The sequence below is a fragment of the Acanthochromis polyacanthus genome, chromosome 7 (genome assembly GCF_021347895.1).
Source record: "Acanthochromis polyacanthus isolate Apoly-LR-REF ecotype Palm Island chromosome 7, KAUST_Apoly_ChrSc, whole genome shotgun sequence".
Lineage (NCBI taxonomy): Eukaryota > Metazoa > Chordata > Actinopteri > Pomacentridae > Acanthochromis > Acanthochromis polyacanthus.
Genome location: NC_067119.1, coordinates 37,789,038 through 37,815,103, shown reverse-complemented (window position 1 = coordinate 37,815,103; position 26,066 = coordinate 37,789,038). Strand labels below are relative to the sequence as shown.

General features: G+C 38.8%; 2 protein-coding genes across 5 annotated transcripts in view; one reads left to right on the top strand and one right to left on the bottom strand.

Moving 5' to 3' along the window:
* Window positions 1-11,000, top strand: part of ppp3cca (protein phosphatase 3, catalytic subunit, gamma isozyme, a) — a 38,989-nt gene extending 27,989 nt beyond the window's left edge. The window contains exons 12-14 of one of the 3 annotated variants that reach the window (XM_022217885.2): window positions 908-1,005; window positions 4,286-4,312; window positions 6,968-11,000. In XM_022217885.2, coding sequence (XP_022073577.1) covers window positions 908-1,005; window positions 4,286-4,312; window positions 6,968-7,122 — 280 coding nt within the window. In that variant the 3' untranslated portion in view covers window positions 7,123-11,000. The remainder of the gene's footprint in view (window positions 1-907; window positions 1,006-4,285; window positions 4,313-6,967) is intronic. The other 2 variants (XM_022217886.2, XM_022217887.2) reach the window with 2 other exon arrangements.
* LOC110968077 (zinc metalloproteinase-disintegrin-like batroxstatin-1) overlaps window positions 10,978-26,066 on the bottom strand; it is a 32,863-nt gene continuing 17,774 nt past the window's right edge. For both annotated transcript variants that reach the window (XM_051950676.1, XM_051950677.1), the window contains 11 exons: window positions 25,257-25,434; window positions 24,069-24,158; window positions 22,308-22,503; window positions 22,099-22,204; window positions 19,067-19,223; window positions 18,842-18,922; window positions 17,269-17,362; window positions 17,062-17,167; window positions 16,898-16,982; window positions 16,718-16,813; window positions 10,978-13,267 (listed from right to left, as the gene is read on the bottom strand). In XM_051950676.1, coding sequence (XP_051806636.1) covers window positions 13,235-13,267; window positions 16,718-16,813; window positions 16,898-16,982; window positions 17,062-17,167; window positions 17,269-17,362; window positions 18,842-18,922; window positions 19,067-19,223; window positions 22,099-22,204; window positions 22,308-22,503; window positions 24,069-24,158; window positions 25,257-25,434 — 1,222 coding nt within the window. In that variant the 3' untranslated portion in view covers window positions 10,978-13,234. The remainder of the gene's footprint in view (window positions 13,268-16,717; window positions 16,814-16,897; window positions 16,983-17,061; window positions 17,168-17,268; window positions 17,363-18,841; window positions 18,923-19,066; window positions 19,224-22,098; window positions 22,205-22,307; window positions 22,504-24,068; window positions 24,159-25,256; window positions 25,435-26,066) is intronic.

The window sequence follows — 26,066 nt, the reverse complement described above, 5'->3', positions numbered from 1 at the left end:
AAACTTAGTGCATTTACGCGTGTATATGTGTTAGATTGTTTATTTATTTCTATCTAGAGTTCAGAATTGCATGACTCCTCTGACGAAGAGTATGTCCCAGACGCCCCAACATCTTCCTCCAGAGGTCGGGCATCTAAACGAAGCCGTCAGGCGGGCTATGGAGGCCGTGGTCGGGGAGCGACGCGAGCACCCCGAGCCAAAAAACGTCCTGCAGTCTCTTGGCCTGACAAGCCGTGGGATTGGTAACTTTTCTGGAAGTTGCTGAGCCCTGATGCTCTCTCCTCCACAAGCAAAACAAATGTGCGCGCGGTTGCGTAGTGCGTAGCTCGCCCACCTCTGCATGGTCTTACTGGCTGTGCGCGTAACCGTTGATTGACAGCATGACAAAGCTGAAGCTCGAACTTGATTGGTCGGCAGCAACCGGCGCTTTTTGGAATAACATGGGGGTCTATGAGAGGAAGGCGGAGCTCAGGAATAAATTTTCATATCGCATTATACTAACTTTATATTATAGTATCGAACTAGACTAACACATTTAAGCTTTGTTAAAAAATGATACATAAATTGAAAACAAACGGAAACTCCGGACAGCAGCTTTAAGAGTGTGTTGACACAAGTCTTTACTCTGATAACTGATCCTTTAAAAATATTGCTTCAGCTGCTAAAATTGACACAAGTTGTCATTGACCCACTTACAAATCCAGGACACATACTAGCAGTTTGGCTTGAGGCATTTACAGCTCACAGTCTGTCACTCTTATCAAGGATTGAATGAATGGACACGGGTTAAATATCCTGTGATTGTTGAACTCATGACCTCATAGCTACAGAACAGGTGTCTGTTGCCCTGCTTACTGAAATGTAATTTGCATGTACCTTGTGTGCCTGTGTTTTGTTTGTGAACTAGGGAGGAAAGTGAGAGTGTGTTAACACTCAAAGGCCTGACCCCAACTGGAACTCTTCCGCTGGGAGTGTTGTCAGGGGGAAAGCAGACCTTACAGACCGGTAAGTGTGTTCTACACTCAGTAATCCTACTCTTTGATTCCTCCTTGCAGGCTGCTGTTTGGCCAACTCTCTACCCTTAGGGACATTTTCTCACTCTTTGTCACCAGGCCTGTGTTGTTCTACACGCTGTATCTCACGGGCAAACCTGATTTTTTATTTTTTTTCCTTTCTTCATGGCTAAGAGGCGGTGTTACATGATCTGGTAATCCACAAGCACATCGGTAGAGAAAACTATTCAAGATGCTGGGTAACTACAGCACACTATAATACTGTTTGTAGGCTACACCAATAAAGGAAGATTTACAGCTTGAAAGGCAAATGTACAAACCTGACAGTATACTGATTGACATTCATGCTAAGATTTAGGTAAGAAGATTGACACTGTGCTAAGGTTTACATAGAAAATCTGTAGCTGGAGCCAACACCTAGGCAGGCTGGCTATCTTCACATAAGGACTGGGAACAGGGAGAAATGGTTGTCTTTGCTCTGTCCAGAGGTAACAAACCCACCTCCAGGCACTTCTAATGCTAACCGATGAACAAATTATACCACGTTTGTGTGACTCATTCGAAAAGCAAATTTTCAGGGCTGCTCAGAAGTACCTTCCCTGGAATAGGTACTTCATTGCCTGAAAACCACCCTGGAGGAGGTTCTACAGGCGAGGTTCCCACCGCAGAACACACAAATGTTCAGGCCGCCCTAAAACTGCATGTAAGTTCTTGCAGTGGAAATGGCCTTTTGTTTGTTTGTAATTGGGTTTTCTTGTCTTTAGACAGTTAGATTAGATGTTTAGCTCTGTTTTGAGGCTTTGTGATGAAGATGATCGCAAAAAGCAAGTGTTGAAACAATACAATACAATAACAATACAATAACTATTAATCTCCAAAGGGAAATTCAATAAAACCGGAGTAGTACAGATTGTCTCATCTAACTTTTAAAAATAAAACAACTAAATGAATATCTCAAAATGTAGACACATTCCTTTAAGTTAAAGTAAGGAGATGTATAATGTCAAATGAAAGATCATGAGCAACATATAGAGGTCAACATTACTGTTGTCGCTAAAATGTCCTTATTAGAACACTTTCATGCAGTTGAAACCAAGCTGACAGTTTTGTTTGCTCCTTATTCCTGCAGTGAACCTAAAAGGCTTTTTTTCAGCTCAGTCACAATAGATAGTCAAAAAGATGGGTACTGAGGTAGCTTGGTTAGAGTTGCGAATGTTGTAAATGTAATTGTAGCAATATACATATTGCAAAAACATCTGGAGCTGAAGACTTTCCGTGCTTGCTTCCAGTTTGTGAAGACTAGCTTTCCTGTTCTGTTAGTCTCTTTGAAGGGTTCTAGATCAATGACGCATGCTAGCCACAGGAAGCACTGGCTACACTTTGACTCAAGCCCCACCCCCCCACCACAGAAAGTTTTTGGGTTGAGTCAGGGTCTGGCTAGTCAGGGAGGTCATCCTGTCACCTGGACGTGGTTACTGACCCTCTGATCTAAAGGTCAGCGCCTGGCCTCGTCCGCCAGAGGACATGCTGAGAGCCACGCTGGAAGCTCACAGAAGCTGCAGAGCAATTGAAGGAGAAGGAGAAACCACATGTTGTGACCTTTCGGAAAATGTCATTGTCCATGTCTGCTCCCCTAATCACGGTTTTCAGGTCAGATAGGCTGGTTCAAACAAAAAGAGGGCATATGATTGTGTTTTTCTTTCTTTCTTTATTTGTAATCCACTGTACCACTGCTGATATTATATTCTGATGTTCTGGGAGAATGCACTGAGGCACACAGCTCTTTCAGAGGACATTAGGATAAACTGTTTTCCCAAGTGTCACCAACAACAGAGCACCTGCTGCTATGCTGTCCTGCAGAGGAAAAGTAGTCATGGCGAAAATTCATCATGCAGACTGTTGTTTTAACGCAACTCTTTCGTTAAGAATTCATAACCATTTCTCTGAAAAATATTTCTTGTGATTGGCTTAGATGCTTTAAATAGACCTACACATCCGATAAAAAGCAAATGAACTAATTTAACATGTCGAGGTCCACAATGCCAAGCACCCATTTTTAACTAGAAATATTCATAATGTTTGTTATGTTTCTAAAATTATGTGGGTCAGTATATAATTGAGAGATTTTTGATGTCCATGAGATACTATATCTTTCATCCATTTTTAATTAAAATTAAAAAAATATATGTTTTTTTATGTTCATTATGATCATGTCTTTACAATAATTATATATTAAGGAAACAATCACTTATTAATACAAAATGACTGGATATCACTAAACTGTCAACTAAATAACCTCCGAATTTAATAACAACCACCTTCCAATGAGCTGAACTATAATAAAATGAACTTATTTAAAAAATATATTTTCATTGTGTTCTTTTTATTAAGTTGAGATAATCATGACAGAGTTCTTTTTTTGGCAATATATCAAATTTTTTCTGGAAAATAAATTGTATCTGTGTCCGAGAAATCACTTTCAACTAAGTTCCCCATTACAAAAACACCTCTCAAGGAAGTGTGTTAATTCCAGATCACATGACCTGCTCCACATGATGTCATTTCCTCCTTAAGAAAAGACTGGCAAGACTCCAAGGCTTTCTGAGTTATTTAACATAAAGTAGTGTGTAAGTCAAGTGTAAACAGGTTTATCACAATATCTTTATAAAAGACTTTCTATTTTACTGAATTGCATATATGATGTTTAGAAGAATCTTTGTCTATAAATGCCATGTGGTGTTTGGTTAGAATAAAAGAAATGTTGATTTTAGGCCTGAAAACAGCAAAAATGTCAACTATGATACTTGTCAACTATGTTACAAAATGTCCCGCAATTATATATTCACCCATATTAAAATGTTTACTTGTCTTTGTCTCTGAGCGTCTGACTGCATGTGTGCTGTAGGTTTGGACTGTGCAAATGCGTCGTCCTGCCTGGTCACTGTTGCCCATCTCACTCCAGTCCTTAGACTCTTAGTTCTCAGCCAAATCCCCCCTCAGCTCTCCACACCTAAGTCGTCATGACCCTTTAACACCAGCACCATCTTATTCTCCAACAGCCTTCTTCACTCTAACCTTACCGCCCACTCACTAATGTGTTTTGATGACATTTTACTGGTCCATGACCATGAAATGGGTGTTAGCCTATATTCTGCTATCTGTGTCTTACACTGGATTTTACAGTTTTATTTTACTGTTGCATTTCCTGTCTCTGGCTACCTTTGATGACTGCCTTACCCCTCTCCTCTCTTCCTCAACTCCCATTAACATAGCTACCATTGAGGCAGCTAAAGCAAAAGGTACGCATTGGCTGTGTGGCTCAAACCTCTTGTTTGTGTTTTGTGTGTGTTATTCACCCTTTAAACACAGCCCTATTCTCACTTTTGTTTGTTACTTTCCCCACTCTTTTTGTATTAATGATTAACCAGTTACTGATAATATATTACTGGTTCCTCTTGCATAATCAGTGTCTGCTGATCACATTGGTTCTGTTACTATAAAATGAGTTTGCGTTCTACTGGGTAGAAAAACAATTAAAGAAACGACATTAGAACTGTATTTAGTTGCAAAAATTATGAAATAGTCCATTAAAATGCATTGAAAGAAGCTGTTTTAACTAAATTATTTTAACCCTTGTTCGTTGAATCTGGCTTACCACTGATCTAGAAAAAGAAAGCGTATGTTACAAAATGTTTTGTAATAACTTGCATAGACTGGGTTTCAAACCTTGTCCCTTTTCCCTGCTGACAACAAGTCAACAAGGGACAAGAGTGTTGCCACATAGGCTTTAGTTGCCAAGTGTGGCTCCCCATGCAGAGAAAAGCCTGCTAAGACCTGGCTAAGATAAGTCCAGGGACATCCCTGCCTGGGATATTTACAGAAGCTAATCCTGTTACACCAGTTGGCTGTTGCTACACTGTCTGCTCTGTTTGGTTGATAGTAATGGTAGCTGCTTCAGTAGGCCTGAAACATGAGAAACACTCATTTTATCAAATCCACAAAATGAAAGAGATTTAGTTCTGGTGGATTAGGTGCAGAACAAGTCAACAGATAGAGTATAACATAACTGTACAAGGGTTTTTCTAATCATCAATGAGCCTTTCAACACCGTTAGCTAACACAATGTAGCATTAGAACACAGGAGTGATGGTTGCTGGAAATGTTCCTCTGTACCCCTATGGAGATATTCCATTAAAAATCAGCCGTTTCCAGCTACAATAGTCATTTACCACATTAACTGGATTTATCATTCATTTAGTGTTTTTTTTTTTTTTTGATTATCTTTATTGAAAAAAATGCTTTTCTTTCAAAAATAAGGACATTTCCTGGTGACCCCATACTTCTGAATGGTACTGTAGTTGGTCATAACTTTTTTGTCTGCTTAGTCCACATCCAGAACAGACAAACTCCGACACCCCTCAATGGAAGCCACCAGTCATGTTCAAATGTGCTAATTTCAACTTACTTCAAAGTGAATATTGAGTAACTGTTACTTTTTAGCGAGTTATTTTCACTATTTAGCCAGTACTTTCAGCTAACTAATTTCACATTTAAGTGTTAGTTTGTACCCTTTAGCTGTTTTAGCTCATTTTTCATCTCATTATTCTTTATTCTTTGTTTTATTCTTTATTTTTTCAACTGCTTAATTTTCACTTTTTGCTCATTATTTTGTTAATATCGACTACTTGATCATTATATGTAGCTAATTATATCTACTATCAAGTTATTTCATTATAACTTTTAGCTAATTACTTAACCATTACTCTGAGCTTATTATTTAAGTGTTTAGACATTGCTTTCAGCCAATTAGTTAGCCAATAGTTTGAACTGCTTCATTGTGACTTTTAACAGATTATTTTAACATACACTACCGTTCAAAAATTTGGGGTCATCCAGACAATTTCATGTTTTCCATGAAAACTCACTTTTATTCATGTGCTAACATAACTGTACAAGGGTTTTCTACTCATCAATGAGCCTTTCAACACCATTAGCTAACACAATGTAGCATTAGAACACAGGAGTGATGGTTGCTGGAAATGTTCCTCTGTACCCCTATGGAGATATTCCATTAAAAATCAGCCTTTTACAGCTAGAATAATCATTTACCACATTATCAATGTCTACACTGGATTTATCATTCATTTAATGTTATCCTCGTTTAAAAAAAAAAAAAAAAAGCTATTCTTTAAAAAAATAAGGACATTTCTAAATGACCCCAAACTTTTGAACAGTAGTGAATAAGCATTGCCTTTAGCTATTTTTAGATATTTTTTTGGTAATTATCAGCTACTTAACTGTTAAATTAGCTAATTTTTAAAACACAAATATGGACCCCAAACCCTAATCACAATTTTTTTCAAATCTATGCCTCAACAATATTTCAATGCCCCCTATGGTACAAGTAATTCTGCTTAGTAATCACTGACTTTAAATACGGTCAGTTCAATAGAGCTAATCCTTCATTATCACAGACATCTGGTTGTGCAAGAGTGTCCTTGAGGGCCTTGTTCCAGAATAATCCACCTATAAAACATTCACCTCTGAGTTTTCATTCTCTGTTTACCTTGATAACTGAAATGACTGATAAGTATGTCTGAACAGCCTTTACAAGTTTGCTTTTCATTTGCACACGTTTTCTGTCTGGTTTCCTTGGCTGTTTCGGGACATCAACGTAAGTCTATGAAGTGTGAGATGTTTTATTGTTGTAGCTTGTCCCACTGGTGTTTGAACACTAGGACTCATTGTTTACCTGTGCATGCTTTTTATTTACGGATCATGTGTACTGTATTAGGCAGATACTGTGTTTTGTGCTTATCAGATAAAATTCCACAAGAAATCCATTTTGATTGAGGCTGATAAAAAGCTAAGCAATGTGCTGTACAGTAGGGATTTTACTCAAGGGTTTCCAGCTTCTGATCATTTTCTTTATTGGTGTCTCTTCTGCCCTTCAGCCATTCAAGGCTTCTCTCCTACAAGGAAGATTCGCAACTTTGAGGAAGCACGTGGCCTGGACAGGATAAATGAGAGGATGCCACCACGCAAAGATGGCCAGCAGCCAGACGGAACCACCATCAACACCCCCAACAAGAACGGCACTGATGGATAGGCACAGAAACATCACTCTCCCATCTTCACACAACCCACAAACCCCAACTGCGCTCTCTCTCTCCCTCTCTCTCTGTCTCTCAATATCTTTCTGTCTTTCTTTCTCTGCCTGCCTCCTCTGTTGAAACTGCCTGTCTATCTTCTGCTCGCCTACAGCTGGGCGGAGAACAGAAGCAGACACATCAGTGTATGCAAACAAAAGGAGGCCATCGTGCTGGGTAAACTCGTTCCAGCTGCTAAAAAAAGAAAAACAAAAAAAAGACATAAGTTCTGACTATCTGGGTAAAAATGTAATCTTATTCATTAAAGATGAAAGATAATAGTTATATTGTCTAATAGCAACAATCATTGATTGAAGACGTTTTACAGTTGTTACAATGTGTACTGCACACTGAACCTATACATGTCAAAGTTAAAAAGAGAATTTTATAAATTTGAGTTGATACAGATAGATGGAGCCCTTGTTATCCAAGAGTTTTAGTCACTTTAAGTGTGTTTTTTAATTATTGTTCTCCATGTGTTGGATAAGGGAAAAGTACAAATACTATAGCCTCAACAGCCTCATTCGGATCTTGCAAGGTTCTTTTCAAGATATGTTAGGCACTTGAGGTTCACATACAGTGCAGTGCATTCCTGAACGTATGTCAGTTGAAAAAAAATATATATATATGAGAGGTTGAGACAATAGTGAGGGAATGAAATGTACAAATCATCATTTTATACTTGAAGCAGAAATTTCAAAAAGACTTACACTGGTTGGCTGCAACAATAAAAGCCACTGACAGGTAAAGGGAATATCTTTGTCTTGTTATAATGGCACCTGACAGAGAGTGAGATATATTAGGCAGTACGTGGACAGTCACTTATTGAAGTTGATGTTCTGGAAGCAGGAAGAGCAGTGGAAGGAAGGTCTGATAAATCACAATTCCTTTGAACTCACATGGATGGCTGTGTGTGTCTGCCTCAGTTACCTGTACAAGAGATGACGGCATGATTATTGGAAGAAGGCAAGCCAGTGGAAGCCGTGTGAAGTTTTGGACAATGTTCTCACACACTGTGGGTCTTGGCACTTATGTTGATGTTAATTTGACACCTATCTGAACAGTGTTGGATCAGACGAAGCTCATTACATACCCTACACATCAGTATTCCCTGATGGCAGTGGCTTCTTTAAACAGGTTAATGCCTCCTGCCACTCCACAAACATTATTCAGGAATGGTTTGAGGAGCATAGCAATGGGTTCAATGTGTTGACTTGGCCATCAAATTCCCCAAATCTCAATCCAATCGAGCATCTGTTGGATGTGTTGGAGGATCGCCCTATGCGCCTACGTCTTGGTGCCACCTTCAGAAGTCTGTGATGTCTGAGCTGTTTTGGTGGCACGAGGTGGGCCTACACATTATGAGGCAGGTGGTTTCAGTGTTGCACTTGATCAGAGTATAGTCTTATTTATATGTTTCAAATAAATCCCCAAAGATAGACAGAAAAGCTGTCCTGTATTTGTGTACTATGAATGACACGGTGAAAGAGAAGGATTAATGCTTTGTGTGAAGGGATAGTTGGTGTTGCTGACTGTTCTCTGCTGGTTACGACTTGTGTTCACTTGAAGGCAGCTAGGATGTTCTCTCTCTAAACCAAAAAAGAAGAAAAAGGGATATATATATATATATATATATATATATATATATATATATACACACTGACAGTCATTAAAAACTTTGAGACCATATTTTTAAACATAATTTTTATTTTGAAGCCCGAAACTGGATTTTCTTCATATGAATCATTTGTTTAGCATATTGGCATACAGAAACAAAAATCTAAAGTTTCAAGAATGATTTCAAAATAAAGAATTTCACAAAAGAAAACGGCACCTGCCAAACACAAAGTCACAACTGTCAATACCGACTATGGCCTCCATTTGCTTGGATGCAGGCAGCAATCCGTCGGCGCATGCTTTGGACCAGGCTTCTGATTGTGGGTTGGGAACAGCCCATACGCCTGGCTACATCACTGTAGCTCAAACCGGCCTCCACCATCCCCAGTGCCCGGAGACGTTGTTCATGTGATAGACGCGGCATGATGCTGTTCACTGGACTAACAATGGTGGCCTTTTTTGGGCCTTTATATAGGCCTTCAAAACCCATTCTCACATTGTGCAGATACTCACTGAGTATGGCTTGGTGTGTATTTGGTTCACTTTTGCAAAGTGACCAACCCATGTGCAATGAATCATGACAAAATGACAACTCATCATTATCTCAACTACCAGGGCACTAGATCATCAGTAAATCCACAATGAATAATTGCAACCCCCCTACAAGTAGAATTCTGCGTACATTTCTACCTCAAAGTTTCTATTGACTGTCAGTATATATATATATATATATATATATATATATATATATATATATGTATATATACACACACACACACACACACACACTTTGTCTTATTCTATCATCAGGCCCATCAACACTTCAGCGTAGTTGAAAAGACTTCTGAGCGCTGGTTAAAGCAGCCTTTCTTGGGCTGAACACTGCAGGCGAAGAAAAACTGTTCTCAATTATTCTCAATACTCAACTATTCTCTTCAGTTATCGGACGAAAGAGGAAATATTTGCTTTTTTTTTTTGTTCCACGAAGCAGTGGCCCTGCTGCCGTACTGTCCTCACAACAGACTGATCATTATTATGTGGGATATTTCTGTGTATTTAACAGAGTTTTGGCAGTTTGATTTGATGTTCAATTGTAAAACACTAAAAAAAACACAGGTGAAGTGCTTTCAGGGCTTTCCTTTGTTTCTAAAGCTGTATTCGTGTCTCCATCTACTGTTGATTATATAGTATGCAGATTTGTTGAATTCTTCTCACCACACATATCTCTGACTACTGACAGCACTTTGATGATGCTGTACCCAGACACAATGGACTGAGTCATTCCGATCAGCATGGATGATACTATAAGTGGTACCACCACCACCTTGCTATCAGCTGTCTGTTGGCCCTTCAGGATTACTCCTGTAATCATCTCAAGCATGGCTGATTCACATATACAGTGCATTTTTTTTTTACAATTCATGGTCACACCAAAATGGAGGACCACTACTACCTGCTGAGATTGCTGGTGTGTGTCTGATGTTCCGTCTCTGCTATGAATCTTCAGTGATCAAGCCGTCTTCTGGACTGAAGACCTCCACTCCTCTTCACTGGCACTCCCAACCCTTTAAGACCTGCTATTTGTAGGACATGCTCTAAAAACTGACTCTACTGGTGCTTCGACACACCTGACTGTAATTCTGTTGTCTTGTTGTCAGTCAAGAGAGAAAGGGAAATAAGCTTTAAGATTTGCTATTCTCTTGTTAAATGTACTCCTTTTTTGTACTAAAAAAAAGAATTTTGAGACATTTGTGCTCATGTGCCATGCCACCTTGGCCACACATGTCAAGATTCGTATGTGTGTGTGTGTGTGGATGGTGAACAGAGTCAAACCAGGAGACTTTCAGTCACGTATGTTTAAAGAGTGAATTGCAGCAGTCTTAATATCCTTAAAATTTCCAAAATATTGTTGTTTACTGTTATGTTCAGTAGACTTCTTGGAAAGCTTCCTAAAGATTAAGTATTTTGGTTCATATTAATTACTGTGATGTTGAAATTTGTTTGAAAGGTAAAACGTTATTGGTTCAGCCATTCAGCATACTGACCCGTCAGGTCCTATACATATCTTGCAGAATGTAAAAATTGTTGTTCATCAAAGATCTTATAATAGCTGTAAAGAGGGGTGAAAAAGCTGTACCGTATTTGTCATGCGAGGCCATGAAATCTTCTACGTAGATGTATCACTTGGGGGGAAAAAATAAAATTCAAATGCAGTGTTTTATTTGGCTTGTCTTCATTATGACAGTTCATTTAAAAATGTCTCCATAAAGTCCAAACATTGATCTCTTAATTCTGATCAACTTTTTAAATAAGGTCTCGTTTTAATATTGAAATATCAGTAGGACAAATTTGGATAATTCAAGATACAGTTGACCAAAAGCGGAAAATGTTCCCACCTGACCCCTCAGAATCAGCAGTTTTTTGTGTATAATAACATCTGAAGCCATGTAATACATTACCTTCATACTATGAGTATTTTTCCAAGTTTGCCTTTAAAAACATAGATCAAAAGTTGGTGCTTTTAAATTAATTATTTCATCATTTTTGGGCCTTCATCACTTCACATGTAAAGGAGATAGAAGTATGAAATTTTCATGGACAAAAAAACACATTTGAGCTCTTTAAGAAACTGGCAGTCATATCAATTTTACATCCACTCCAGGAGCCACAATCAAAAACCAAAATCTCTCCTTGTACTGTCTTTTAAGCACAATTTTTATATACCCAACTTAGTGCCTTTATTTCAATAGCAAAACTGCACTAGCTCAATGTCCATGACATAGTCTTAGATACAAGCACTAGCACACCAGCATAAGTTGTTTTAACTGAACACCTACCCACATGATGATTTGACTCTTCAGAGTTTACCCAAAATTCACTTTTTAATGTTTTCGCCAGTGAATTGTCAGACAGCACATCCAGAGTACTGATGCTTGTTTCTATGACTTTATGTTATACAGTTTTGTGGTTGTAACAAGAATATATCCCAAAATGTTGATGCTCAGAGTTGGTTATAGAAAAAAAAAGTGCCAAACAAACTTCCTCGCTTTGGAACATGACACCTGAAGTTCACTTAAGATTAATTTGACTGCAGTTCCTACCTGAAATTTCATGTATGCATTTCCTGTACTTATGATGCCATGAGGGCTCAAAAATGCTGAAAACATTAACATGACGTTTTATCCCACTCTTATGTACTTCTAAGGTCTGCAGCTTAGAAAATATTCATAGTCAGAAGGTCATATTTTGCATTGCTTCATCAAATATACTAAAGGTAGTGAACATAAAAGATCGGCTGATTCTGATGGGTCAGGCATTGACTTCCAGCTGTTTACAGACTGTTCTGCTGCCCCCAACACGAAAAACACAGAAACACAAGTAAAACAATAAAATTATTACAGTAATGTGAAACTCTTGCTGCCTGTAGTATCACTGTGGGGTATTTAGTAGATTTTGGTTATCATCATACCCAGCGCTGGTGTGAAACCTCTACAAGAAGTCGTCCTTTTTTTTTTTTTTTTTTACATTGTATACACGTTCACACAGTGAACTTGTGTGAGAGAAGTCGCAGAAAAATATATATATTTACATGAACCAAGTCTGTAACAATATTAGTCCAAACCCATGCTTCCATTCTCTATACACCACTTAATCCTCATTAGGGTTGTAGTGGGGCTGGAGTCTATCCCAGCTGACTGAGGGTGAAGGCAGGGGACACCTGGACAGGTAGCAGTCTATCACAGGACTACACATAGAGACAAACAATCACACTCAAATTCATTCCTTTGGGCAAATTAGAATTATCAATTAACCTCAGCATGTTTTTGGACTGTGGGAGGAACCTGGAGAAAACCCATGTATCTATCCATCTATCTTCATAAATATGACTTCAAATCAGTCAGTGATTTTGTTGTATTTTCAAGAAGGTTTGCCTTGAGACAGACAAGTAACGTATGACAGAACTTGTGAGCGACAGGATAATTGCAGTTAGTATTTCTATTCCGTTGCACTTCAACGCCCTTCAGTGTAGGCAATTTTTGACCATCACTCCAATTAGTCAGAGCAGTTTGGGATATTTATCAGGATTCTAAAAAAAACAACCGTAAAATATCAGGAAGATGCTGAACATCATTTGACAGCTAAATTCAGTCATGTCGACACAGTCAGACCATTACTGTGAAAATTAAAGATATCACTACCAACTCTAACTTTACAGTATAAAATAGTGACATATAACTTAAAGCGAATCCCTGCATTGAAGTCCTCAGAGCATGTCATTCCAGTAACATCTAGAGTCCAGTCTCTCCATCCTGTCAGATGTATGTCTCTCTTGATATTTCAGCATTGCAGTAAAAAAACTGTTAAATGTCTGCTTCTCTGGATTTCCAGCAGCAGAAGACAGAAGACAAAGGTATGCATCCAGTGATTCGCTCATATTTGCCCCTGTGTCAGACATCAGACCTTTGGTGGAGGTACCGGCCTCAGAGCCTGGAGAATAAAAATCATGGATTAATTCACAGATCTTAAAGCTGCATACATACAAATTAATGTGAACACTGGGTCACATGACTGTGTGGTCCACTTGGAATACAGAGAATTATTAGCTCTTTGGAGTGTAGCAGCTTTGAACTCATTGTCTTTGTTTTCAATCATTTTACTGTTTTGATTCAGTACCCACAAATAACTATTAAAGAGAGAGGAGACTTAAATGGACCATCCAAAATCTAGCCAAAAACATGATTTTACATGAACAATAATGTTGCTCAGTACATAACTGTTTGCTAACATTTTTGCGAAGGTGATTTTTGACTACTGGTCAAAAGTTTAAGAACACCCCAATTTTATCAGTTTTTTTCTTGAAAATGATGCATGTTATGTCTCATTGTACTCTCAAATTAAAGCATAGACCAAATAAAGTGAAAAAAAAATCTATTTAGAAACCAAAATGTATTTAAAACTTTAGACTCATCAAAGTACAACCTTTGGCAGATATAACAGCTGAACATACTCATTCTTTCCACAGTGGAAATCAAGCATTCTTCAGAAAGTTCTTCCATCTCTGTCGCAGAAGTTCCCATAAATGTGTGGTTTATGTAGGTTGCTTTGCTTCCACTCTTCTGTCCAGTTCATCCCAAACCAGCTCCATGGGGTTTAAGTCTGGAGACTGTGCTTCCATTCCATGTTTTCAAGCTCATCATCTTGTTCTTTGTTCCTAAAGTAGTTCTGGCATAGCTTGGGTCATTATCTTGCTGTAGGATGAACTTCTGACCAACTAAGAACACACCGGAGGGTACTGCATGGTGCTGCAGACTGCTGTGGTAGCCGTTTAGGTTCAGGGTTCAGGGTTCAAGTTCAAGTTCGAGTTCACTTTAGTCTCCCATGGGAGAAATTTATCTTAGACAAGGCAAGACATCGAGCTGCACTGCAACACATGCTATTAAAAGCACGATAAATACATGACATATAATAAATAAATACATGCCATAACAAATAAGTTAAGATAAATAAATAAATAAGCAAACTAAAATACACACATTCCTCCATACATACATACATACATATCGCACATCCCAATTACCTCCCTTTGCTAGCTGCACCGAGCCACTCATTAATGAGCCTGACTGAAACAGGGATAAAAGAGTTTTTAAACGGTTGAGCCTTCACAGCGGGACTCTGTACCTCCTGCATGAATTCAACAGCTCGTATTCTTTCAACAGGACATGGGATGGATCAGCAAGAATATTGTTTGCTTGCCTGATGGTGGCCTGTATAATTCTCGCGGCATTAGTGGAACAGGGGTATCCATGACTTTACTTGCCATCTTCACCAGGTTATGAATGGTTCCTCTCACTCTGTACAAGTCAAAAACCCTGGATCCAGTACAACACCCCCAGACCATCACACCTCCTCCCCCATGTTTGACAGTTGACGTCACACACTGAGGAACGATCCTTTCTCCTACTGGATGACGTAAAAAAAATCCTGCTGATGAACCAAAGAGTTCAAATTTTGATCCATCAGTCCATAGAACCTTCTTCCAGTCTTCAGTAATCCATTGGTGGTGTTTCATGGCCCAGGCAAGCCTCTTTTTGTTATTCTGACGTCTTAGCAACGGCTTTCGGCTGCAACTCCAAGTCTTCTCTCTCAAGCTGACACTTTTTACTATGACCGCTATTAAGCTGTGCTTGAAGCTGTTGTCCTGTGAGCTCCTATCACCAAGCTGTTGACTCTCAGAAACTTGTCTTCTGATTCCGTTGTGGCTTTGGGTCTTCCAGACCTCTTCCTGGCAGAGTTTCCTCCAGTTTCTGAGCCTTTTGATGGTGAAGTAAAACTGTTGTCACTGACACCTTGACTTTCTTCACAGTTTCTCTGTATAAAGACCTACATTTTCAAGTGTTCTGATGGTCTGTCTTCTTTTCTATTAATTGCCTTTTCCTCTCCATTTTTATAGCAACACACTACTTTCTGCAGTACAATACTGTTCTAATAATGCTCTGGAGGGTACGGTGCCAGGGTTTGTTCCAGCAAACACTACTTTTATGCAGACAGAGGAAGTAATCTAGAAAAGTTGGGACTCCTGTAGGATTTGGTAGCTCCAACTTTCAAAGCTTGATCAACCTCCATTGCTGCAGAACAGCGTTAAGTTGTTCACCCATTTCTTGTTATCTAAAAAAGACCTTTTTGTATAATTCTGAAATGCACAATATTTTTCAATTTTGGATAACCTTACCTTTTTTAATCTCTGGCAGTTCACCACTTACCTTTGTAAAATTTCAAGCTATCCATTTTACTTGAACTACTTGAATTTTATTTTTTTAAATGGAAAATTGGGGTGTTCTAAAACTTTTGACCAGCAGTCTTTGTTGATACCAGTGTTGTTAATGGCTTCTTGTGCTGCCTTCAAGTGGCCAAAAAAGAAAAAAAAATCATATATTTGATATCTTGGCAGATTTGCAGTAATGTAAATGATCTTCTTTAGAGCAAACCAATGAAAAACATTCTAACTGGTCAGTTTCATGTGATTAACTGCAGGGGTCTTCTAATCATCCAGTTAAATCAAAGAACCCACCAGAAAGAGAGAAATACACGTATGCTGTGTAGCGGTACATATCTGTTCGAAAGCATCAGTTTGGTCTGCATGTTGCACATTGCATCCAATACAAAATATTTTCACTGTTTTCACTCCTAACCTTCCAGAAATGGAGTTTTAGTGGATGCACAGTGAGACGTGAATTTTGTGGGAGCCACTGGTGCCAGTTAGAATGACATGGTTCTTTCCAGATAAAACTCATCACAGAAATAAGACTGCAGCCCTATAAGCTGCAGTCAATTCCAGCCATTTTCAGTACAAAAAAATCGCTAATATTTCATTTGTAAATAAAAATATGACGAGAAATACAGGGAATATTGGACGCGCATCGCGAAGTACATTTCCTCGAAAATGACCTATTTGTGGATTATATACCGACTTCAAGACGTTTTGGACAAAATATTTTACTGGCTTGTTTCGTCTGGATGTCCAAGGTAGGATTATGGTCGTTGTTTGTGGAATATTTTCATCTGTGTGTAATAATGAACCCGGAAATGTGAGTCGCGCTGTGTACGTTGAAGCCGTGTATAGAGAACGGACGGATGGATATTCGTTGTTTGTCGGACAAATGTGTTTATTTTACCCGCTGTGGTAATCACATCTGAAAGTGGTTTATACCGGCGGATTCATGAGAATCTAAGCTTTCCATGGGTGTATAGTGTTTGTATCATCGCGTTTGCAGCTTCAGACATTTAAGGAACTGCTTATGCAGATCTCAAAGTGTTCCGCGGGCGGAACACTGAAGCGCAACGGGTTAACTGAAACACGTTGCAGCTGTGATGATCAGAGGCCTATGATTTGTGAGCATCACATTAGATCCCTGGACAAGGTTCAGGGGATTCTGTTACCTGACGTGCAGCAATGTAGTTCTGACTCTGGGGTTTGGGTCTGTTTCCTGCAGGGGGTGGTGGAGGTGGAGCTCCTTTGGGTTTTGGCCTTCCAGCCTAAAATTTCAGGTAATGTTAGACATTGTGTTGAATAGATATTTAACATATTCAAAGTCAGGACAGTGTATTCCAGCACATTACCTGTTTGACTGGCCTGGGCTGACTTGGCACTTTGTTCAGGTGGCCAGCAGAGCTGCTAAGGACGGGCTTCCTCTGTGTCTGTGTTCTGTCATGAAAAGAGACCTTTAATCTGCAGATACCAACCCTTGCAAAAAGTCACCTATAGCAGGGTGATGATTACTTACGTTGGCAAGAGGGGACTCTGTCGTTTCTTCCAGATTATCCCCACTGCAGCAGCAATGGCACCCAGAAGCACTAATATAACCGTTACTATGATGGCAACAGTTGCTCCTGCAGGAAGGGAACACAGGTCAGTTTGTTTGGGATGAGGCTGCATCACATGATACTGTAATTTAGACTGAATGTTTGTGTTAATGAACACCTGTATATACCTGTAGAAAGAGAACTGAAGGCTCCATCCTCTGAATCACAGTAAGGAGGCATCCAGCCAGGCTCACACTGACACTCACTTCTGTGATTACAGACCTGGAGAACGCAAAGGAGATCAAACATTGTCAGATGCTACCAGTTCTTTATAGCAAGAGATATCTTATCATTATTATTATTACAGTTTAGTTACCAGATAACACTAATAGCACTTTTCTCTTTCTTTACAAAAAGACTTAAATTGTGGAGCCCCATTCTTCTGCTATGGTGATGCATAAGAAAGCACATCACTCAAGTACTGTACTATAAATTTGAATTAATAGGTCACAACCTTTTTTCATTACATAGTTACTGGTTTATTATGTAGCTGGATTTCAGAGGTTTACATGTAAAAAATCTCAAGCTTTTGAACTCTCTGTATTTGTTGCTGCTGATAATTTCGATCCTCATCGCAGTGAGCTGCATGCTGGGCTTGGGTGGCCCTCCCTTTCTGGAAAGCAAGACATACTGGGCTTTATTTATTTATAAAGACTTAAATTATTTCTCTTCTGTCTTTTAAAGTGACCATATGTTCTCAAATGAGCCAGTTTTACTCCTTGAGCAGCTGCAACCTGGAATAACCTGCAGAACCAAGTGTAACTGGACTCATTTCTATCTTTAATATGATTCAGGTTTTTTATTTGATATTATTTCTTATTTTGCTTCCTGTTGCTCATGTTTTAGTTCATTCAGGGAACATCATCAGAGACCCCACTCAAACTGAACATAAACTGTTCTCCTTCTCCTCCCCTTTGAGCACTACTGAGCCATGTACACTAAAACCACCAGACACAAGATATATAGATTTATATCAAATCACATGTAAATTACTCTTATAAAGGTCTGTTGATCAGTTCATCACTCTTTGCAAAGCTTTGTTTTGCTAGTCTTAAAATAACCATTCCCTCCATGCTTTTATTTTGAAAACGGTTACACACTTTTGTTGTCTAGCAAAGGATGTGTATAAACTTATAAGCACCTAGCTCGAATGAGGATAAACTCTTATAGTGTTTCCTGAAGAAAGGAATGAAGGACAGAAAGGTGAATTTGTGTTCAAAATATGGCTGACGCTGAACGTAAACAAAGGCTTTATGAAACACCAGAAGCTTGATTGGACTCTGAAACACCCCCACAGTTTAATCAGTTGTTCCTTGTATGATTTCCAATGCATGGTCAATTTGTAGTAGGATCGCAATCATGTGATCATCAGCAGGTAATTGCGTTCACTTGTCGTCATAGTTACGGTGACGCAGTGCCGGTCACTCTATCTCCCAATGGGGAATCCTTAACAAATCCCTGGATCCAGACTATAAGCTGTATCACTGCCAAAATCTAATCACTTGGTCCTTGTGTCACTTCTGACCTTCCCTGAAAAATTCATCCAAATCTGTTTATCCGTTTTTTAGTGATGTTGCTAACAGACAGACTGACAGACAAACAGACAGACCAATGCTAATCGTCACTCCACCACGTTCCTTGGTAGAATAATAATCATGAGCTGTAGTTCAACCAAACAGTTTAGAATTAAAATGTACTCACAGCATGGCCTGGGCATTTAGCAGAGCAGTTAATGTTTCGGTAGGCCGTCTCAAGAGTCACACACTGATTCTGGCTGCACACCTTGAAAAAGGCAAATCGGTGACACAGACATGACTTCCTTTGACAGACACTGCAGATTTAGTGCAGCAACAAGTGATTTTTCAGCTGACTGAGGTGCAAAAATAGACATTAGAAAGCAAAAAAAGCACTTGCACAGACTGCTACCTTTCCATCTCCACATCTCGTCCCTGTGTCCACCTGGCCGTAGTCTTTAGTGTAGTCTTCAAAGAAAGCCGCCTTGCATTCTAACACCGTGACCATGCGGCCATAGTTTGGATTTTCATTGCCGTTCCAGCAGAAGAGCTTTCCACAGAACACGTCCCTGTGAAGGATACATAGGGTTTGTTTGTGTTTCCTTTCACCTCTGAGCCAACACTTCAATTTGTTCTTGAAACAAAAAACTGCAGGAGAGTATTATACTAACAATACTAAGAAGGCTCCACTGCAGAGTAACATACAATATACATTGTAATAATACAATATTTAATTTAATTAACATGCAATTAGTATTGTAACTTTGGTTCACTGAGTGAAGAGACTATCTCTCCATCCAGTTATATATTTCATGTGTACGGGGAATGACCCTTCTGGTGCATCTTCCTCCACATGTTCATTTCGTTTTCTGATGATACTGTTATTCTCAGTTTGATCACTCATTATCCAGACTGTCATAAAACTGCTGTGGATAAATTTGATGACTGGTATAACACCAACAAACTGCACATTAACACAGGAAATAAAGTTGAGATGCTGTTAGACCCCAAATCAGTGGGTGACGATAGTCCAGTGACCATACATGGTAACTACATTAAACAGGTGACCTCTTTTAAATACCGAGGTGTGCACATAGAACCTCAGCTGGCACTCACATCACCTGGCAAGTGTTTGTGCCAGAATAAATCAGTGGCTCCGTTTTATCAGAAGATTCAGGCTTTTTGGTGTTTGTTGAGAAAATATGTTGATTTTTTACTGTGCAGCCATTGAGTTCATGCTGAGGTACGGGATCACCTGCTGGTTTGGGGTTCACAGTCATATCAAAACTCAGATTCATAATCTGGTAAAGATGGCGAGAAAATTCATGGCTACCCCTGCTCCACTCATGCCACAAGACTTGTTTGTCAGCCACCATCAGGCAGGTGAATAGCATTCTTTCGGACTCATCCCTTACCATGTTTCAAGATGTTCTCTTGAATTCAAGCAGAAGGTACAGAGTCCGGCTATGCAGGCTCAACCGTATTAAAAACTCCTTTATCCACCTCTCAGTCATGCTCATTAGTGAGCAGTTAGGTGCAGCTACCAAAAGGAGGTATCCAAATGTTGTGTACATAGGGATGTATGTACATACACTGCCATTCAGAAGTTTGGGGTCACCCAGACAATTTCACACTTTCCATGAAAATTCCCATTTTTATCCATGTGCTAACATAACTGTACAAGGGTTTTCTAATCATCAATGAGCCTTTCAACAGCATTAGCTAACACAATGTAGCATTAGAACACAGGAGTGATGGTTGCTGGAAATGTTCCTCTGTACCCCTATGGAGATATTCCATTAAAAATCAGCTGTTTCTGGCTAGAATAATCATTTACCACATTAACAATGTCTACACTGGATTTGTCATTCATTTAATGTTATCTTCATGTTAAAAATAATGCCTTTCTTTCAAAATAAGGACATTTCTAAGTGACCCCAAACTTTTGAACGATAGTGTATGTATGGGGGTATGTGTGTATTTTAGGGCTTTTTTTCTATTATATTATTATAACTTATTTATTATATGTCATGTATTTTAAGTGTTTTAGTAGCAGGTGTTCTGTTTTATGTGTTGCAGTGCAGCTTGCTTTTGCCTTTGTCTGAGACAAATTTCTCCAATGGGAGACAATAAAGTGAACCTTGACCTTGACCACAGGTTCACGTAAGCGAGATGGCGGACAACACCGATTATGAGCTATGAGCTCAGGAAGGAAGAAAGTCAGGAAGAAAGCAAAACTAAAGAAAGTAAACTGGATTATGATATTGTATTACGGGAAACACAACAAAGAAAAATGAGTGCAAAACAAAAGAAAATGGAGGAGGACGTGGAGGAAATAAGAAAAACACTGAGTCAACTGGCTGAAGACATGAGGGCAGTGGCCAAACAGCAGGACACGCTTATGAAAATGATGGACGAAATAACAGACCTGAAGATCATTGTCAAAGAGAAGGATAAGAAAATCAAAGAACTAAGAATTGAGGAATTGGAACAACATACGAGGAAGGACAAGGTGATTATAACTGGACTCAAAACTACACATCGGACATATGCCAGAACCGTGGCCGACCGCAGCAACAAGGGTGAGGAGGATGCACCGGCAGAGGAGCAGGAGTCACTCGATAAACAAGTGACAAAGTTTTTAAAAGTAAGGACATGGTCATTCAGAGTGACGGGATTTCGGCATATTATTCTCTCCCTGGGAGATCCAGAGCCATACCAGCCATTCTGGTTCAGTTTGCTATGCACGAACCACATTAAAACGGATGTGTGTGTCAGTAGTGGGTGTTAGACTTTGGAACTCTCTTTATGATGAATTCAAGGATTGTACAAATATATTTTATCGAAAGAAAGTCTTTAAAATGAAATTATATGCAAGAGCATAGGTGTTATGTTTGATTTGTTTTGAGTTTTATTTTGTGCCTAAATTTGGGCTATTCATTCAGAGCAGGTATCTATGATTTAGGAAAGAAAAGATGTCCCGTACAGTTTTGTAAGCTGCACAGTTGTATGTGTTGTGTTTGTTTTGTATTTCATGGAAGGATGTGGAAGGGTAATTTTGTTTATTTGTGTTTTCTTCTTTTTTTATTATCTTTGAATGCATTTTATAGCTTGAATATGTTTACTTAGTTGTGTGAGCCATCCAGCAAGGCTATCTTTAGTTGATAAGGGGCAGGAAAAATAAGATTTTCTTCAGCCTGCTCCTTTTCGAGCAGGGGTGTGTATGGCATAACATGTGTGTATGATTGGTCACCTGATGATCATAAATGTGTATTTCTGTGCTACACATCCTTGACGAAATAAATTTTATATTGAATTGAATTGAATTGACCTTGACCTGGATATCTTGACAAGCAGACCGAATATATGAAATTTGTACCCAGGTGGAGAAATAATCTTGAGATGATAGAGAATTATCATATTGTATGTTCTGCTAAGACTCACTCTTGCTGACAGGGTATGTACTGGTCCCTTGATGGACGTCTGCAGAAGCCGTAGAAGACTCCTCTCTTGTTCTGGTTATAGCAGGACGCACGGGCCTCGACAGCACCTGATGGCAAGAAGAGATGACATGAGAAAACAGGCCTTCAGATGTGTTTTTTGACAGCAGGATGTCAGTTAGTCCAAAGTATATGTAAGATAAGGAACCTCACCTGATCCAAACATCTTGACACACTGGCCTGGCCTCTGTGGACACTGACCGTTGAAACAGTAACCCAGACCTCCATCACACGGGAGCCCGTTCACAGCAAACACGTCCTCAGGACAGGTGGCGCTGTTCCCATCACAGAACTCTGCAATATCACAGTCATCCTGCTTCTTGCGACACTCTCTGGAGCGAGGCGAAATCTGAGAGGAGCAAAGATTACATAAAATGGTACAGATTACTTTTCTCCTGTATGGAAAGTATTTCATGTGCAACAACTTTAATGGTATGCAAAGCAAACAACAAACAGCCTCAGTATGCGTTGTTTTTACTGTTGTGGACTTTCAGCTACCATTTCATTTTTGTATTGTTATTGTTTTATTATTGTCTACAGTGTATTAATAGTGTATTCTTCATTTTCTTTTCCATCCTTGTACATATTGTTTGTTCTGCCCTCACTATGCGTAAGCCACTTTTGCGAAGCTAGGTAGACAGTTAACATCAGAAGGTGGGAAAAGGACCAGGAGGAGACTGAGTTTTGTTTGAAGGCAAAGTCTTGTGTTTTTGATTCTCTTTTCCTTTCCTTCTTTTAATATATCCTTCTTTTTTGTAGAACTGCAATGACATGAAATACACACAGAATAAATTTACACTGTGTACTGAATAACATTTTCCACTGTAAATAGTTTACCTTTTAACAATGCTTTTTAAACATATGAATTGACACAAACATGAATTTAGCTACTAAACATTCACAAAATTACAATGTAAGTGAACAGGAGAACTAAATCAGTATTAGCTCACAACCCTATAAGCAAGCTTCACAATCAGTAAACTGCACGTCATGCTAAAGGCTAACAGAATAAGCTTCATAGCTAGAGCTGATTAGCAATGAATTTGGCATTTCTACCACAGAAAGTAACGCATATTTGCAACAGGTATCATCAATAAACAGTAATAAAACAATGAATCGCTACTTACAGACGTATAATCGCTCAGACTTGAAATAGAAAAGGAGAACTGCACATGGCTCTGATGCACATGGCTACACTGAAGAGAAAATACTACTGCGGACAGCGATATAAAAAGGGGCCAGTAGGAGGTGCTGTTCAGCAAGATTAAAGGGCAGAACATTGTTATTATTATTATATAAATGTTTAATGATGCTCTAACAATGTAAATTTCTCCAGCATTGGAGAATAAAGGATTATCTTATCTTATTTAACCCAGTTTTAAAGTCAAATTTCACACATTTTAGTAATATAACATATTATGCAGTATCAAATGGATATTTGTTAAATCATTCTGAAATTTTTTAACAGTTTTAAACAATTTAAGTTTACAAAATACAATTTACACTTTAAGATCAAACCAGTTGTTCCCTTTACTTACACAGAACAGTGTCCATGTCTCTCATCACGTTTTCATATGTGCATAAGAATAATAATAATAATAATGAAAGAAAAACTAAACTTAATCAATACTTTTTAAAAAGTTGCTGTAAAGTTATAGTTGCTTGACACAGTGTTTCACATGAAAGTGGGGCAAATACAATCTGGCAAATAAAATAAGGCTGGAAAAACAAAAATCCAGCAACAAAAATAAAATGAATTCAAAGTAAAACAAAGCACAAATGTAGATGATAACATTGGAGGAAAAAAGGCACACACAATCTCAAACAGCCACTAGAGGGCCACAGCTGACCAAGCAACCACATCACAGCATCTAGGGCAGGAAGCAGCAGGTACATTGTTTCATACCAACTCACCTGACAGTTTTCACAACACTCGCCGTCCCCGCACTGCGAACCCTCCTTCAACATGCAGGTGGTGGCATTGCAGCATGGATTGGTGCACTCCTACAAAGACCGTATACAGTACAGCAGGCTGTTTTTAGCAGATGTTTGCTGTGTGAAGCTTCATTTTTGTTCTGTTCTCAGTATACTTCTGTATTTTTGGGTTTACTTTTTGTATTATTTTCTTCTTCATTTGTTCAGATTATTTTATTATTATTGTCAACACAGGAACATGGTGAAACTACTGTGGAAATCTGGTGTATTGCATGCAGGGCTGCCCCACCCACCACAAAGCCCACCTTGTTTAGGGAGATAGGTGGAGATAAAGTCTCAACCAAGGTTCAGTTTGTGGTTTGTAGACATGCTGAATACCAGCTGGAGCAACAACAGGTCTGAACCTGATTTTGACTGGAATCTTCTTCTCAGTGAAAATTAAAATAGTTTCACTGTTATTAACTTCATCAATAATCAGTTTAGACATGTAAGTTGCTGAGTGTTGCAAGTTTCTTTAATATTTAGTTGTTCTCAGTGAATAAGAACTATAGCTATGAACACAAGACATACAGCAAAAAATCTGATTGTGACCTGTTCTTCACTATTAATAGAAATGCATGCAAACTCTCCTGTATTAATGCACTGATTCATGCTTTGATTGGATTACATGTTATGTACACTACGGTTTAAAAGTTTGGGCTCACTTAAAAATGTCCTGATTTTTGAAAGAAAGGCAGCTTTTTAATGAAGATAACATGAAATGAATGATAAATCCAGTCTAGACATTGTTAATGTGTTAAATGATTATTCTAGCTGGAAACGGCTGATTTTAATGGAAAATCTCCATAGGGGTACAGAGGAACATTTCCAGCAACCATCACTCCTGTGTTCTAATGCTACATTGTGTTAGCTAATGGTGTTGAAAGGCTAACTGATGATTAGAAAACCCTTGAGCAGTTATGTTAGCACATGAATAAAAGTGGGAGTTTTAATGGAAAATGTGAAATTGTTTGGGTGACCCCAAACTTTTGAACAGTAGTATAAGTTATCCTTATGAAAATGAGTGAGCGATGATCTGTAATAACATTTTTTTTCTTTTTGTAAAGGAATCAGTGCAATAATTCTAGATCATATCCATCTTGAGTGAGTGCTTGAAGGTGTATTTACCTCCACAGTGCCACAGTCACACTGCTCTCCATTTTCCATAAAACCATTCCCACACACTGCAGGAGCCACTACACTCTTGTAGTCTGGTTTGTCCAGCAGGCAGCTGGGGCTGCGGTTTGTCAAGTATTTTTCATACTGGTTGCTGCTGCAGCTACTGAAAGTCCGAGGAACGTTCCAGCTGAGGAGAAACAACACATTTAACTCCAAAATAACATTCTTTTATAACTACAATTGGACTTTCTTTCAATGCCATAATGCCTAATCTGCCTTCACTTCATTCATTCTTCATGTTCCATCAAGATAATTGTTCACATGCAAATCCCTCCTACAGTCAACATGATCTTTTGACTGAAGGCTTACAGTGTAATCAGGTCAACACAAATGAACTTCTGCATTTGCACAATATACCAGAAGACATAGCCAGGTCACTGGGCTCTACATGGATTGTTATTGACCCCAGCAAGCACCAAAGATGGAGGGGACATGGAAAGCAGAAGTATGGATGTTGGTTTAGTCAGGGTTCCCACTGAAAATTGAAAACTAAATTCCAGGACTTTTCCAGGATATTCCAGGATAAAAATCATCCAATTTCCAGGACTTTGAACGGAATTTCTGAAACAATTTTCTCATACAAACTAATCTTTCTGGCCTCCTCCACCCCTTACAGCCAGCCAATTCCACCCACTTTATTATACTATACAGTCTACCTGTGTTAGATAACAACATTAAAGTGTCAGGTAAAATACCAACTACAAAAATTCAGCAAAATTATTGTGCACACTACTAGGCTATAGATGCTATTTCAGCAGA